Here is an 11,132-nt window from a genome sequence, read left to right as displayed (position 1 = left end):
CGCAAACTTCATTTTATTCCTTAAGCCGTGTAACTTGCGGGAATTCTAAGAGATAAGCGACAGCTCCCACAAAAACTGGCATACTTCGAGCGCCCGTGACAAAAACACCAAAAATATTCATGTTTGCAGTTGTGGAAGGATGCACATGCTGAAATATTGGTGTCGGGAGCAAGTGTGCGCCGCTATAAGGTGCAGAGGCCCATTTTGCCATGTGATCGCATGCTATGCATTATTTTGTGGCTGGGGTTCAATCTATTAGCGCTTCTTTATTGAAATAGGATGAGTTCTTTGCAGCTAAACTTGTAAAAAAGTAACACGCCGTTCATGTACCTCACACTTCAACTTGCCTGCGAAAGAAATGAAGAATAAGTTAAATGTCTTTGTTACTGTTGGAATAATTGAGCTGACCTAATTGCGTGCATCATCCCAGAGGTAACGTGAACGACCTTGTTTACTCTCTCACTCCGATTACAATGTAGACCCTACCATAATATCAAAACACAACCAGCACAGCATTATGCCGAAGCAGTGCAGACGACGGGACGTTTTAAAAACTGGACAGGACAAGACGACCTGTCGGCACTGTTTCACCATAATGTGCAGTCGACAAAAACAGACCACGGGAGGACCCTCATGCCACCCAGCACGCTAATCCAAATTTTTCATGCTTGTAGTGCTCTGTCACGTCTCTCACAGTTACGTAATTTGTACATTCATGGGAGCGCTGTCTGAGGTAAGAACGTAAAATATTTTCAAAAACAAGCCTTCGCATTCCAGCGAAGGCCTCTTGTGTCACTCTAAACTCAGCAATCTTCCCAGTGTATTCATACCCTTGTTATTTTTAAATTTGTTCTTGTTTGCTGCATATTTTATACAAATAAAATACCAAAACAGTGCAGCAATCCTGTCCCTCCACACCAAGTAATCTATTCATAATTAGAGCAAGAAAGTGGCAAAAATTATTATTTTCATGCTTCCGCGCATGCCGTACCATCTCTACGCACTTTTAAGGCAACGGCTTTCAATTAAGATTAATAAGAGCAGCCAGAAAATTTTGGCTATGACTTTTCTTGGGCTAGCATGAATCAGAACACATAGCACAGAAGCGAATGTCACACACACGCACTCACAAACACACATTACTAGAAAAAGTACTATATTTTAGGAATATTCCCATCTAAAGGCAGAAACAGAGCATACTTGGAGGGACAAAGCAGTGAGCGCACATGACCCATGCCGATAGGCACAGAACAAACCCGCACTAAGAATTGGATATCGAGTTTCCAGTATCTTCTAATAACTTATTTTCAAGCGAAATTATCACCACTTAAATGTCTTTTTTGATAATTGATAACCAACAAAGCGCAACCCATTTTACTGCCTTTTCCAAAAGGCCTATGCAAGTAGTGGCAAATTAGCATTAAATTAGGAAATATTTTAGCAATGACAAAATAAAATAATAAAAGGAACACAGCATACAAGTGATTCTATAATAAAAAAAAATATGTAGCCGAAGAGAACTCATGCTGAAAGTTAAGTTCCTGCTATCACTGACACATTCAATGAAACGAAGAAAATCATGATACTGTACTTTTTACTCGTGGAAGTCTTTTCTGGAAAGGTTATAATTTTCAATAGCTGCAGTGCTCTGGTTTACCAGAAAAATGCAAATAGCAGATGAGATATATGGTGAAAACAAAATGCTAACACAGAAATGCATGCTTGAACTTGTGTTTCAGATTCTCTATGCAAAGGAGGAGCACGAGCTTGAGACAGCCATTGCAGAGCTTCGGTCCCAGCCTCATATGCCCTATGTTCAGAAAGCGAACATGTTTCTTTTCCGCCAATGTGAGTGGGTGCTCTTCTAGAAGAGGACAAAACACAAATAACTACTCGGAGGCTTCTGTCCGTATTCTAAAGATCATCCTAAACAGAACAAAAGCCTACAATGCAGTAGCTTTAACTGAATTATTAATTACTAATTGGGAGAAATACTTCGAAATGCGGCTGCTGCGCCACAAACACAATCAGGAACCAACCCCCCGGATTGGCTAGGAGCACCTTCTGCAAAAAATGCCGGAATCCCCTCCCCCCCAAAAAAAAATAAATTGTAGAAGTAGAACAAAATCGCTACCATGTTCCTAATTCTTCTGGAACTGGGACATAGGTATGGGTACACATAGGGCTATGCAGCTGCAGGGCAGCGAGCCAGGGTGCTTTCTGTAAGCACCAGGCAGATGTGCAACAAGCCTTTGGTGGTGCTTTCCCGAACAGCCCCGAGCTCACAGTTGCAGATCGCACAGAGGTTGGCCAGCTTGCCCTCGGAGAGCGTTGTCCAGCAGCAGGCTTTTTCGTGCCGTTGACTGCACATGACCCCGAATTGGCACCCTCATCTGTACGCGAAGCAGGACCATACACTATACTCGAAGTAGGACAGGAGACGCAGATAATCTCCACAGAGCCAGAGGTACAAGATGTGATGGCTGACTTGGGCCAAATACATCTGGTACGAGGTTTTGATAGCAGTTCCCTCTATAAAGTTTGACGGCCTCAATTCTGAACAGGTTTGATTTACCCTCTCCGCATGGGAAAGATGCGTCCGCCTCACAATTATACCACCACTTATAGTACTATGCATTACACGACTTGTCTTGATCCAATTCATCTTAGTATTGATTTGAAAGTTAAATTTTTTTCTATACACTACAGTTTTTCTTTTGGCATCCAATGCATGGCCCTTACCTCCTTCTGCCTCAGTGCTTCTGCCTCACTGCTTAAGTGTAGCAGTATAGAGCTGTTTAGTATACTAAGTATATCTAGAAATGTGAATAACATTTTAATATATCCGATTAAGGCTGCATACAACTTTTCCACCTTTCAGCTTATTCAACATGGTCAGCTCCAGTTGGTGCCCGAACATCAATGATGGGTAACACATACAAAGAAAGGCATTCACTTTAACAGCTTAGGCTGTAGGAGGGGGAACAGTGGCAACCTCATGCGGCTTTTTAACAAAAAACAACTAATATTTTGGCATACAGTAAAATGCCTACAACTTTTGAAGAATATCATTAAGCTGGCATTCATGGCCAGACACTGGGTTATATCTCTATTTCTTCAAATCAAAGGCAGATCATAAATTTTTGGTTATGAAGAAATTTAGCAGGTTTGATGGTTCCAATGACTTGCCAATTTTCTATTGTGCATGCCTATAGAGGCCATTTCGAATTTTAGCATACAAATTCTTTTCTGTTGTATAGGTATAGAAGGCACCATTATTTATGATTATGAAAATTACGAAAAACCGGCAATGAATCTTGACAATGATGTTCTTTCACACCGTCTTTAGTGTGTGGAGCATGTTAGGGCAGCCACGCTCTAGCGTGCAAAAGTGTATCACAATGTGTATCTTGTACTTGCTTGCAAGAGGATTATATAACTGAGAAAGGTCCTCACTTGTAGCTCTGTTTTATAATTTAGCGAAGCATTTCTAAGTAGATATAAGACTGGAAGACAAAAGTGAATGGAGAGATGAACTTCAATCGTTCGGACGCAATGACTACTGGGCTCATTTGGGGGAAGATAGAATACACTGGAAAGTGATAGGAGAGGCCTTTGTCTTGCAGTGGATATAATACAGGCCGTTGATGATGATATTCTAGAACATGTGATGTGTCCTCAGCTAGGATCCTGATGGGCACTTAGTCGGACAAGCTGACACACCGTACTGCAGTCAGTTCAGAACATTGTGAACGTCTTCCTTAAGTGATTGCGCTGCACCCTTTTCTATGCGGTGCCCTCAAGCACATTCCTGAGCACATATGCACAAACTCCTGCTTGATCATAGGCAGAAAACACACCGAACACATTAAAGGGACACTAAAGGTTACCAGAAAGTCAACGTGGACTGTTGAAATACCACCCCAGAAACCTCGAAACGCTTGTTTCGTGCCAAGGAGAGACTTAAGAGAAAATGCGTTCTGAAGCGTCCGCGTACCTCTAGCGCAGTTTAAATCGCCCGCCCTCCGATCCAGGAGTACTGACATCACGGTCTCATAGTGACGTTGCGCCGTCGGTGAGTAGAACGGCGTCCGCAGACGGCGCTACGGCTTTTCTGCGCAAAACGCAAACGCGCGTCCAGAAACGGAGCCAAGACAGAGCCAACAGCAGAGCGAAAGCAGTATGATGGCTAGCGGAACGAGAAACGCGCGACAATAAGCTGGTACTTCATTATATGACGCAAACTTCGACGCTTGTCGCGATGGACCCTGACAACGACACATTGGCTCGCGATGCTGGGCTCAACTTCAGCGATTTGAGCACTGACGAGCGCGACCTGCTGCTGAGGGCTCGCGCTGCCGGCGTCGTTGCGTACTACGACGGCGCCCTCGACACCGGCTCTCCGGAGCAGGAAAGCATCGAGGGGAGCAGCGATGCGACCTCGGGCGAAGAAGACAGTCTGGACATGCCGTCGCGACTCTCAAGCACGGACTGGTACGTACAGATGCTTGTTATTACGTGCTGCATCGGTCGCTTAGAAACTTTACCTGCAATTCGCAATGCGCAGGTTAATCTAATCGAAACCTGCTCGTTTTCTCCTTCGCGGCCAGCTATGACGCGGCGTGTCATTTTCGTGTTTTAACAATTGAAAGCATTTCAGGGCCAAGCCCTAAACAAGCACGGTGCCTGTAGCTTCGTGTTGGATGGACCTATGAGTCGAGCTGTCAACAGTGCCGGACGCAACATTGCGAATTGCGTGTGTAATCTGTACCGGCTTCTGGTTCGTGCATTACTGTTACTTTTACATTACACATTACAGGTGCGAATGTGGACACTGCCAGGTGCTCGCGAACTTCCTTGAGCACGAATGTCTGTGCTGTCGCGAGATGGGTGCACCCGTAAGTCTCGCGCAACCGCAGGGTTGCATCACGGAACATCCAGACTTCAGTATTCTGTGTCTGAACATTGCCGTGCTCCGTGTGGCCTACCTGGAACTTCGTTCATGGGGGCACACCATGGACGATGAAATGCACAAGTAAGTTCTTGTTCTTGCACAGCTTTCTTTGGACCAATGAATTAAACGTGCATCGCTAAAACACATAGCTTATTAAACAAGCAAACACGTCAACTTTTTTAAATGCTGTTCGCCTACTCGGGTTGTTTTGGAAGGGACAAACAGAGAACATGAAGTATTCCTTTCAGTATGTTAACAGAATTAGTTTGCAAACACAGCAAGGTCAAGACTTCCAGTCGATAATTGTTGGCATCAGAAATGAAAATTTTGTGCACATCAAATCTCTAGGTGTGTGTAGGGCAGGAGAGCATACATCAGGCACGTACCCAAGGAGGGGACCGGGGGGGGGGGGTGCCCCCCTTTCTCCTCCCGGCCACGCCTAAAACACCGCCAAATCAATCTTGAGACTTGCCAGCTATTCCGTGGTCAACACTGGGCTGCTGTTACAGTATTGTTATGGCCAAGGCATAGAAGCGATCCCTGATCAGGTCAAGGGAAAGGTAAATGTCACTGAACTGAGGGCGTGAAATAGACTGATATTCTCCCACCTAAAGAATGGCGGAATGTTTTCGCCTTTCTCATTATTTCGATGTTTGTTTCGAAATCTGAAGGTGCTGCCATTAGAAAGGCCCCATTGATATATTTTCAACGATCTACATTTCCTAGTCATCCCTAAAAATTTCAAAATTTGAATCAAACCTTGCAATAACTCTTGAACCCATAAGCAATATGAATGTCACCCGTTACCTCGTCTGGTTTTTCCCTTAAATGTAGAGTATTTTTCGTGGAAAAGTGGCAACGGGAAACAAGAGTTGCAAAAATGGAAAAATTAAGCCGTTGTTTATGAAAATATTTATGGATGAAAATCTTTTTATTTAAAAAGGAAGTAGAGAAAACGCCGCCGGAAGTGGAGAATGATTCCGTGTGTTTTGAATTGCGCTTCTGCAGTTATCAGTCAAGCCGCCCAATGTAGGCACTTATTTGCTGTGCCTATGTGGGCGCTTTTCTAACCTTCCACGGCGTGCCTCATAATCAGAAAGTGGATTTGGCACATAAAAACCCCATAATAATAACTTTCCACGGTGGGCGCAGTATGTCTAGAACCATAGTGTCCTGTGCTCCACACGGTTGTATGGGACTAGCGGCCACGCATCATTACACAACTTCCCAAATAACACTACGAGACGGTTTTGACATAGAGTTTCGAACAATAAGTAACTCTGGTGCTTCAATTGTTGAGCCACCATGGAAATGATGGGAAGTACACGTATTTGTCTGATCTTCGTGCTTGTGGATTTGTTTACCACGCCTTGTATGCATTCATTGTCATAAATTTCAAAGCAATGTATACTTTTCCAAGTGCAGAAGACGCTACAAACGCAAACAATCACTGCTAATTGCAACGGTTCAGCTTGTCGAGGTGGCCAAATCGAAACGCGCCTACCATCTCAAAGTACTGGCGTGCCCGCAATAAATTCATAAGGGCGTTGTCACGTGTCGACGCAGGCGACCGCAGCATAATGATTTCAGTATCGGACGTCTATGCCTAGCGGTCCTGTGTTTGAGTCCTGCGGTCGGACAATTTTAATAATGTTTGTTTGTTTAATTATTTACTGTGCGGTACATTGTTGAAAATGATGAGTTTGCAAAGCCGTATGAAGCCGAAAGAATGAAGTTTAGGCAAATCCGTGTACTTCCCATAATTGCCATGCTGGCTCAACTGCTCCTATTGCAGCTCCCTTAGACACTACCGCCAGAGTTCTATCTAGTAATTATTGTATGAAACTCCAAGGGCCTTAGTACTTCACTTGGTAGAGCAGGAAACGAGGGACCTAAAAGAACTGCGATTGTTCTGCAAACACATCTTTCACTATAATTCATCCAGAGCAACATAGAAAAACACTACTAGAAATCTTCATTTTGCTTGTTCTTGGCAGTGCCCTTTCTGTGCCTCTTTCCTGCGTGAGTCAATGTGATGTGGTTCCTTGTTTGCTTGCCAATTAAAGCAGAGGTGTATACCACAGGCGTACTTGTCAGATGCACCTTGTTTCTTTTCCATTTTGTGGGTTTGCGACGCGCCTTTATAGTGAGCGATGGAAAATTTTTAAGTTTGTACTAGTAAAAGTCGACCCGCCCCCGATTTTGCATAGAAACCTTGGGGGTTGCCCCCCACTCCCCCCCCCCCCTACGGAAAAAGAAAATTCCGGTTATGTGCCTGGCATACATATAGTTTGATCAAGCTGATGCTCATCCAGGAGGCCGCAGGTACCATCGGGGAGACGTGTATAGTTTTTTGTTGTAAAGTTGATCTTCCAAATGAATCCAAATATGTTTTCGATGCTTTTAATGCAATTCATATTGCATACAGTTGTTACACCCACATTGTTACTCCTCTGGTGCACCTAATTTCAGCATTGGTTAAGAAACAGCTGCACATCAAAGCATTGTCTCATTTATAATGGTCATGCATACTGTTTTATTAACATTATTTGCCATAGCGGCCTCATCACACACTTTGGAATTGTCAAACGTTCACTCAGGAATACTTAGTCGGTTTGTCTGTAGGCATCATTTTTCTATTTTCTTTTTAGCCAGCCTTCTCATTGTGACATTGTGCCACTAAGCCTCTTGATGTACACATACTGCATGACATATCCCAACAGCAAAGCTAATAGATGTTAAAACAGCTGTTTGGCAAAACACTTTGTTTATTCATGCAGTGATGGAAGCAGTTCAGGATGCTTAGGAATTAAGAAGGAATCCAACAAACAGCAGATAAGTCTGTATTTATTTACAAGGACTATTGATCCAGAATGACAGTTACAATGCTAGATATACAAAATAAAAATACAAATGGATAGTTGAGTATGCTCATTCATAAAGTAATGTAGCAAAAGAGGTCAAGGTTAATGCGTACAAAATATCTTTGGGTTGAAAGTGGCAAAATGGGTGGCAACAAGATGTAGTGGATGGGTAGAAGAATAGGTAGTTCGTGTTTTTAAAAAATTACTAATACACATGGTTGACATGGATGGATTCACTGACACCAACAGGAACCTCCTAATACATCTGTGAGCAACACATTCATGTTATAGTAAACATACAAACAATGAAAAACTGATATCACATTGGATTTGTACACTGGCTGTCGACTGCTACCTAATGTTGAAGTAAAGTTATGGCACATTATGTAAGGTAATATATGAGCAGGGAACTAGCTGCTTAAAAAGACATTATAAATGTATTACATTGAACATGGAGCAGTTTTATGTAAAAAAATAATTGTAGGGAGAGAGCACCCCCAGCTAGGCTTGTGAAGTAAAGCCACTATAGTCCAGCTGGTTGACGAATAGATCTACAACTGTGCTTGTTTACTTTCAGTGCCTGGTGGGCACTTATTTAACATGGGATGCAAGTTTAACTGAGGCCACAAAAAATTGTCTTAATAATATCAATACAAACATGCTTGGGGGCCATAGCCTGCAGCCTCTTCCACAGAGGCTACTCACAGCATCAATCCATCCAACCAAGTGAAGTGCCTTCAATTCACGCAATGTTTCTAAATGCAAGTGTGTAATAATTGTTTTTTTTTCTTTACAGAAGGTACCGGTACACAGCATACAGGCAATTTGTGCGCTGGCTGTGGGGGCGGCTTCGAAAAGGCGAACGTTTTGTGTTGCCATCGTGTGCTGTCGCGAAAATTCGGGTGACGTTCCCCACAGAAACGCCCACAGGGTTCAAGTACCCCGAGTCTTAGAGGGAAAGAAAATTGTGGAAGCAGCGGTGTCATTGATAAATCGCCGTGCACATTTGAGTTCCTCATCAGATATCGAAAAATGTTCTGCTTACCTGTCAGCAGGTATCACTAGTCACAAGGTTGTCAGTTTTTTAAAGCTAAAGTGCTGAGCAGTAAAACATTCTGTATTCTTGTTGATGATGTGTTTCGTCACTGAAGACATAATGGAAAAGTTAGTGATGACTAGAATGCCAGCGATATGGCAGAGTAGGAAGAATCATGTGTGCATGTTTAACTCTTTTCTTACCAGGCCTTAGGAAATCAAGCAATTTGACATATTGTTTACACGTTGCATCAGAACAGGAAATAATGTTCTCTTCTGTCTGGCCGTTTCCTTTGTTTTTGGTTTTGGCATTGTTTTGGTCCCTTTGTTTCGGCATTGTTTTCTAAAGCGACACAACAAAGTCATTTCTTACAACCACACTAACGGTGCACTCGCTCAATGTGAAGCTAAATTTGCCCGTCTAACTAGCATATAAGTTAACATTTTTGTATCGTATGGGTTGCGGCTAGTGCTTTTTGGAATTAAATGATCACTTTGAAAATGAGCACATTGTTAACGGTCAGGGAAGAGTCAAGAAAATGTGTGATGCCGATCTCTGCACCACATCAGAACTTGAGGAACCGTGCTTTTTGTGCAGCTACAAGGTCTCTCTTGGGCACTCTTTGGTCATCCCGAGATGAGAATGCAGCTGGAACACTTTCCTCCACTTGTGCAAGTGCTTTGGAGAATGTTTCATACTGTGCGCACAGCTCCATCACTTTCTTGTGCAGGTCTTTCACATAGTCTGAAAAAAGAAAAGTTCAACAGATTATTGCATTTCTTCCCTTTCATACCTGCACACACCTAAAAGGGGGGATGTCCTATGACATATACAAACACTCCATATACTAGAGTTGATCCAGAAATAAGGTTACCATCAATTTCACAAAGAGACGACATTGTTTAATCTCATAAAAATTAACATCATTGGAAAAGTGAAACTTTTCTCTATTTTTCTATATAATCGCCATCTTTTTTCTACGTATTCTTGTAGACTGCTCCAATTTCTGGACCCCAATGTCATAGACCTCCGCCGCCAGCCCGTTGAGGAAGCGTTTCACCTCTTTGACTTCATCGTCGCTCCGGAGGCATTGGCCATTCAAATGTTCCACGTTCTGCATCGTGGAGTGTCTGTCATTGCACCCTTTCAGTGAGACATCTCTATGATGTATAGCTTTTGGCAGTACATGGCAATCTTGAGCAAAATTCCACTGATCTGGCAAAATGTCTTCAGTGGACAGGCTGTCATGAAGGTTCAGAAAATGTCTTAAAGACAGCTGTCGCAGTGACTTCACTCTCCATTGCAAAAGATAGCGATGCTTTTGGTAGACAGTACAGGAGGACTAAAACATTCCCTTTTTTACAAACATTGCTGCATAACATATTGCAATAATAGGCAAAGCATAGCACAGCAAGTATTTTCAAATTGACTTGCCAAATGTGGGAGCTTCCTTGAGTGCACATGCTGTCGAGGTACTTTGCCTGACCTTGGAGGACTTTATGCGCCACTGTTCTGCACCATCACAGCTCCTTGCTTGCTCTCGCTGGGAGTTCTCGTTGAAGTGGAGCGCAGCAATCAGTGTGCTAGAAAATTATTTTGTCTCAGCATTAATAATCCACTGTAGTTTCATTGCTAGAACATCAGCTTATGCAAACTCACCGGGCCTTCATATGTGAATGCAGTCGACTTTGGGGCAAAACCATTTAGAACACTGTGGAAGGACTCCAGGCTGTATGTCTGAACAGATGGTGACAACTGGCGGATGTCTTTCAGCAACAGTGGTGCTGCCACAATGCGCTCAATTTGCTTGTAGGCTGGAGAGTCTGACAAGAAAGGGAATTATAAATACAGCTCTTTTATGCACTTTATCTTGGTGCTCTTTGGTTATTTATGCCTACCAGCAGTGAGCCATTGCATGCGGCGGGATTGTCCGTGAGGACAGCGGGGGTACAGGCCACCATGTCCTTCATGTCCGCTCTTAATGTGGTTCAGCATGCTACTCCATGCCGCCACCAGCATGTCCCCGTTGCCACCGCAAGCGCATGCACACCAGTACAGGTGGTTGGTGATGGCTTGTGTCCATTCCGTAATGGCACTGCATCCAGCCCTCCGTGAAGCTGCAGTCAGCTTTTTCCTGATGCCTGCAACAAGGCAACAGCACAATACACTATTGCTCCATATCAGGTGGATCTGCACTTTGCGTACCATAAGCCTCGTAAAGATATAGCAGCACTGGTAGGCATTGTACAAACCAAGGTTGCAAGCAAACTCATTAAAG

The 11,132-nt window shown here is 43.4% G+C and overlaps 1 protein-coding gene across 1 annotated transcript; it reads left to right on the top strand.

The window, feature by feature from the left end:
* Nucleotides 1-4,465: 4,465 nt before the first annotated feature.
* Nucleotides 4,466-8,771, top strand: LOC142570609 (P2X purinoceptor 7-like). The gene is made up of 3 exons (XM_075678975.1): nt 4,466-4,494; nt 4,820-5,035; nt 8,615-8,771. The coding sequence occupies exons 1-3, from the start codon at nt 4,466-4,468 to the stop codon at nt 8,769-8,771; spliced, it is 402 nt and encodes a 133-aa protein (XP_075535090.1).
* Nucleotides 8,772-11,132: the final 2,361 nt, after the last annotated feature.

Source organism: Dermacentor variabilis, chromosome 2 (genome assembly GCF_050947875.1).
Source record: "Dermacentor variabilis isolate Ectoservices chromosome 2, ASM5094787v1, whole genome shotgun sequence".
NCBI classification, from domain to species: Eukaryota; Metazoa; Arthropoda; class Arachnida; order Ixodida; family Ixodidae; genus Dermacentor; species Dermacentor variabilis.
Note: the sequence above shows the minus strand (reverse complement) of the source record. Positions and strands in the feature narration are given on the sequence as shown.

Excerpts from the sequence above, each read along its gene's own strand:
- LOC142570609 (XM_075678975.1), top strand. The coding sequence starts at position 4,466 with ATGCCGTCGCGACTCTCAAGCACGGACTG. Across the intron at positions 4,495-4,819 it reads CGACTCTCAAGCACGGACTG|GTGCGAATGTGGACACTGCC; the intron begins GTACGTACAGAT and ends TACACATTACAG. Across the intron at positions 5,036-8,614 it reads ATGGACGATGAAATGCACAA|AAGGTACCGGTACACAGCAT; the intron begins GTAAGTTCTTGT and ends TTTTCTTTACAG.